Genomic DNA, 6,000 nt, shown 5'->3' on the forward strand with positions numbered 1-6,000 from the left:
ATTTTGATCACCATATTACACAGAGACAAAATTTACCAGGTTCCAGTAATAAACTGGATGAAAAACATGTCAAGTTTATTGTCATTTCGACCATAAATTGCTGGTACAGTACATAGTAAAAATGAAACAACATTCCTCCAGGACCCTGGCACTACATGAAACACAAAACTAGACTATGTGAGAAAGCACAAGGCTACACTAGATTACGTAAAACAACATTAAAACTGCACTAGACTACAGACCTGCACAGGACTACATACAGTGCACAAAACAATGCAGGCCAATACAACAATTATATAAACAAGAAAATAGGCACAGTAGAGGACAAATTACAATATAATAACAAATGATGTAGATGTCAGTCTAGACTGAGTATTGAGGGCTCTTGATGGCTTGGGAGAAGAAACTGTTGCACAGTCTGGTCGTGAGAGCACGAATGCTTCCGTACCTTTTTCCAGATGGCAGGAGGGAGAAGAGTTTGTGTGAGTGGTGTGTGGGGTCCTTCACAATACTGTTAGCTTTGCGGGTGCAGCGTATACTGTAAATGTCTGTAATAGCGGGAAGACAGACCCCGATGATCTTCCCAGCTGACCTCACTATCCACTGCAGGGTCTTGCGATCCGAGACGGTGCAATTTCCAAACGAGGCAGTGATGCAGCTGCTCAGGATGCTCTTGATACATCCCCTGTAGAATGTGGTGAGGATGGGGGGTGGGAGATGGACTTTCCTCAGCCTTCACAGAAAGTAGAGACATTGCTTTGAGCAAGGAGCTATGAGAGGACCCAATTGAATACAAAACTGAATTATATGAATTTATAAGCTTTGGTAAAAAGAGCAAAGAGAAACTGAAGATTACTGAGCAAAGTCAATACCAGCACATCAACCTCCTCAGAAGGCCAAGGAAAATTGGCATGTCTGCAATGGTCTTCACCTATTCAGTATCTACAGCAACTACTTTACCCAACTCAGCAAGAAATTGTGAAGTTATGTACACATCCCATTCTATTAAGGAAAAAAGACTCCCCTCCATTGACTGTCTACACTTTCAGCCACCTTGGGAAAGCATAACCAAATAACCCCTTCCACTCCAGTAAATTTCTCTTCTCTAACTTCTCATAGCTTCAAGGAGAAGCTATGAAATCTTGAAAAAAAAGAGACTAGGCTTCTAACCCACTGTTTCAAGACTCTTGAATGGACCTCATGATAAAGATGAACAATTGATCTCTCAACTGACCACATAGTCTTGCAACTTCGTCCTTCCTGCATTTTCTGTAACACTATAATCCACATTGTCATTCTTATCCCTCAATGTACTTACATATTGAGCAATCTGTATGGATGGTATGCCAACATAGTTTTTCCAATATGAATGACATTAATAAACCAATTACTAATTACAAAATTATACCAGATGAACCAACAGCAACATGCAATTACAAGCATAAATCTTTGAAGCAAGCCTTCTGTACTGAGCAAAAAAAAAGTTATATTGAAATTTTAAAATATTGTTTTAGTCACTTGGCCCAATTAGGAAATATGTGAAGATCCTTAGGACATTGAAAATGATTGCAGTGATAATGGATATCAGTTTTGACAACTGCAGCCGAGTTTGTTGTCCTCAGAAAATAAGAATTTCAAAGTTGTATACTTTGATAATACATGAATCTTTGAACTTTCTCATCCAAGCTTTTAAAACTCTGACAAGCCAGAGGGTACAGATGAGATTTACCAGGGTCCAGTTATGAAAGTTGAGTAGACATTTACAAGATGTACAATCTATGACCAACTTAGGACAGGAAAAACAGAAAAGTCTTTTCACAGATCAAATGGCTCAAAAGCCAAAGATTCACATGAGAAGAAAATGGTCAATGTGAGCTTGAGGGGAAACATAATCTGCAGGCATATGGAGGAAAGTACAATAAAGTAATATGTGTCTAACCAATCCCCTCATCTACATGAGCCCAATACCCACTTCAGCCTTAATAATCCTTTGATACTAAAATATACCAGAATGATATTTAAACACATAAGAACTTTACATGAAAAGACAAGGAGCTTTATGGAATTACGACAGGAGTTTGGAAATGCAAAAATCAGCTTGTTACTTGGCTTTGCGTGGTCTAATGGTTTGTGGTTCTATGGAAATTAGATGCATTTAAAAAGGGATGTCTGTTTTAGAAATAAAGTTTAAAAAGATGAAATATTTTAGCCTAACGCTCCCTGCCATCTGAATGGTGGAACAGAGTCCAAATGTAAGTTTCAACACTGTCAGCAAAATGTCAAAAAAGGCACAAATGCACACCTACCTAATACAGTATCTCATGTCATAGGCCATACAATGGTTTCAACACATTTATTATGTTATTGTCATAACTGAATAAACTCAAAGATAATTTCAAATTAGTTTGAGTTGCTAATTTAAAGTCTAACCTATTCACACTCATCAGAACAATGTCATAGAACAGTTCAAAGGCATGAACTCTGACAGAATACCCAGTGCAGAGAAAACTTGAGATCACAATAATTGCTAAGAATTAAAAGGCAAATCCATTTTACAAACTTAACTGAAGCAGTGACAGTAAAAGACATTTAATAATACACAAAACTTGGCAGAAAATTGGGAGAGGGGGATTGATAATGGCTATGTGAATAAAAACTGTCTTGAGGCACAATGGAGAAAATTCCAGGATGGGCAGAAGCATCCCCAAACTGTCCTTTGGTATAAAAAACCAAATATTAAATTCTGCAGATGACAAAGATTTAAAAATATAATAAATGAAAAACACAATAACAGATCAGGAGTGTAATAAGTTCACAAAATTGTTAAAGATTGATGATCTTTTATGCAGTAAGAATATCTTCTAGCAGGAAAAAGAGGGATAATCAACTAAATGGCACTTAATGGGTTGCAAGGAAAATGGGCAAAGGTATGACAAAATATTTCCAGGTGCCAGATGTTGCAGAGTTAGAAAAATAAACCTGTCCATGTTTGGGTTTATTAATAGGGACAGTTGAAAAGCACAGAAAATTGAGCTAAACCTTGGTAAATTATTGGTATGGCTTCATCTGGGATACTACATCCTATTCAAAACAGAGCGAATGCTGGAAATACTTTGTAAGCTGGACAAAATCTGAGTTATCATTTTGACCTTTCCATAGATGCCATCTGACCTTCTGAGCAATTGCAACATTTTCTTCTGTTCATGCTGATTTCTATCATGGAGAGCTTTTTTTAAATTTCCTTTACCATTGTTTCCACTTCTTGACTTAGATAGAATATCAATGCCTTTGAATGTTTTCAAACAAGATTTAGCAAAGTGATACCAGGAATTGTGGAGTGCCCCAAGTAGTTTGGTTAATTAAGGGCATATAATAGAAAGCAAACTCCATGACATAAACTCAAGAGCAGGGGAAAAGGGATCGTCAACAATTTTCAAAGGGGGAATTTGATCTGAGCAAAAATAATTGTGAGAGCTTTGTGAAAAAAGCAATAGAATAAAACTAACAGTATTATTTGATTGTGACTCAGACCAAATAATCACAACAATTTTATGATTCAAAATCCCAACCAGAAATTACTTTCACTACAAAAGTAACTAAAGGATTTATTCAAATTAAAACAGAACACTGGAAATGTCAGGTACAATTTTCCCCAGGAATGAAATCATAGATTATTCTGAGCTGGAGGCATGAGAGAATTCCATTCAAAGCAATGAATAAAGTCCATCAGAATATTTGCAAGACCCTGAGGAAAGGCAGAGCGTGGTACAGATTGAACAGTTCATTGGAAAGAGCTGGCATCAGCTTAATAATTCTAATAAACTATTTCTAAGCCACTGTGTGATGCTACTGCCCAGTAAATCAAGCTCTCACCCAAGTCAGAACCTTAAACATTTAAGCCCAACTCCATAAAATAAAGCAGACACACAAAAAAAAAATCAGAAAACCACACAAAGATGATATGTTTTAATTACTCTGAAGGACTGTGTTAAAACATTTTTTGAATACTGTTAAAATCTCTCCTTGGTCTCCTCACACAAACCAAGACATAAGGAAACTTAGGAGACAAGGAAGATAATTTTATTTGTTGAGAGCACAAACCAAAAATACACAGTTCAATCTTGGCAATAGAACCCATTTCTGGATATGACAACAGAGACACTACAGAGAACATCTTTGAGAACGCTGCCAGTCAGGGGGACCTTGAGCTGAAAAGAAATTGCCAAACTAATTTTCCTTTAGCAACCTAAGGGAAGAATACCAACTCCTCCTTTAATGCTAAAAGAATATTAGTAAAGACTGATCAACAACACACTCATAAAACAGAAGAGCAATATCGCCAGTACCCATGACAATCATCGCCAAAACAATACCAAGTTATCACATCACACTTTTATTCAAACTTAGCCATAGAAAAGTGTAACCCTCAAAACCATAAAGCTGCACTGGGAGCTCAAGTTTTTTTTTACACAATAGAAAATGATAGGAATCATAAGCAGCATCTCATTACGATGAGAGGTCATCAATGTGAAACATCAGCTGTTTTTCTCTCAACAGAAGATGCACAATTTGCTGAGTATTTCCAGCATGGAATGTGGTTCTTTGCTTTTCTGATTTGCTCCACTTTTCAGAGCCCATAGTATGGATTGTATCTAAACTGCATTTATCACATTGCAGATTTGATGCCCACACTAGTTACAATCAACTTATGATTAAACCAGACTTTTTTTAAGCATGATTTTGACGACGGAGTCCAGGACACTGACACTGGAGGCAACTTCCACAGTTCTTTGTCAAGACTTAGATAGGTAACACAACGACCCCTTAAAAACTCTCCTCCATTTGCCTTCCCACAATGCATTCCCCAGAATGACCTACAGGCTATTGATAGAGCGAGCAGTGAAAATACACCCGTTTCTCGGGATAGTACATCAAACACACGAAGGAAGATTGAAATAGGCCGGGCCTGTATTCCCCAAAAGTTTAGAAGAATAAGGGATGATTTCATTGAGCAGACAATTTTTTTCAAGGAGTGAACACGATGGAGATATGGAGGCTAATTCTCCAGTCTAAAGTTGGGGGTCAGTCGCAGAATACGGGGTAAAGGACTGAACCGGGGGTTGTGAACCCTTTGAATTCTCTAACCACGGCAGTGGAGAATTAAGACACCGACTGCATTCAAAACAGCGACTGACGGTTCTCTGGGCGTTGAAGGGATGGTACACAAAAACGGTGCCGCAGTAGGCGATAAACCATGATCTAGCAGAATGGAGAAGCAGGCTCCGGGCCGAATAGCCTAGTCCTGTTCCTGCTGCCTACCGAAGGGCACCGTGACCAGGAGGCCAGGCCCGACCACATCAACCCAGCACTTGTACCCAACTTCGGGGAGGGGGGGGAGGGGGAGGGAGCGAGGCTCACCTTAGGCGGGCGTATTTTGCAGATACCGCTCCTCTGGGCGATGGGCCTGATCTTGTTGATGTAGGCGAGCGGCTCATTGAATTCCTCCCAGCTGGGTTCGAACACCGGACACTCGGGCGGCGGGATGAACTCAGAGAAGACCCACATGACTGCGGCCTGACAGGGGGCCAGCGAGCGAGCAATCCGGACACAAAGAATGGGCCAGGAGGGGGTTAGGGGTCTTGGGAGGTGGGGGCCCGGGGCAATCCCAGCGTCTGCCGGCGCTATCGCCACCGCCCCTCAGCACGGCCAGGCCTCCGACAGCCGCGCGCACACTGGAGCAAGGATGAGTAGGAGGCGGGCCGAACGCTCCTCCGTCCCTCCCTCCGGACTGCCCTCCAGCCCAGTCTGAACACGGCGGCGGACAAGGGACGGCTGGACCCGAGCTCCACCGAGCCTCGCGCCGCCTCACCAACACAAAGCCAGCCGCGTGAAAACTAGTCCCGCCGACGCCTCGCCGCCCTCCCACTGCGCCAGCACCCCCGGCCCCACCGCCGCAGCACACACTCCTGTCAGGCGTGTGGATGAGCCCACGGGGGTGGG

The 6,000-nt window shown here is 41.3% G+C and overlaps 1 protein-coding gene across 1 annotated transcript in view; it reads right to left on the reverse strand.

The window, feature by feature from the left end:
- The window catches only part of kdm5a (lysine demethylase 5A), a 158,773-nt gene extending 152,773 nt beyond the window's left edge, over nucleotides 1-6,000 (reverse strand). The window contains exon 1 of the mRNA XM_073058897.1: nucleotides 5,419-6,000. Coding sequence (XP_072914998.1) covers nucleotides 5,419-5,565 — 147 coding nt within the window. The 5' untranslated portion in view covers nucleotides 5,566-6,000. The remainder of the gene's footprint in view (nucleotides 1-5,418) is intronic.

The sequence above is a fragment of the Hemitrygon akajei genome, chromosome 10, assembly GCF_048418815.1.
Source record: "Hemitrygon akajei chromosome 10, sHemAka1.3, whole genome shotgun sequence".
NCBI lineage: Eukaryota > Metazoa > Chordata > Chondrichthyes > Myliobatiformes > Dasyatidae > Hemitrygon > Hemitrygon akajei.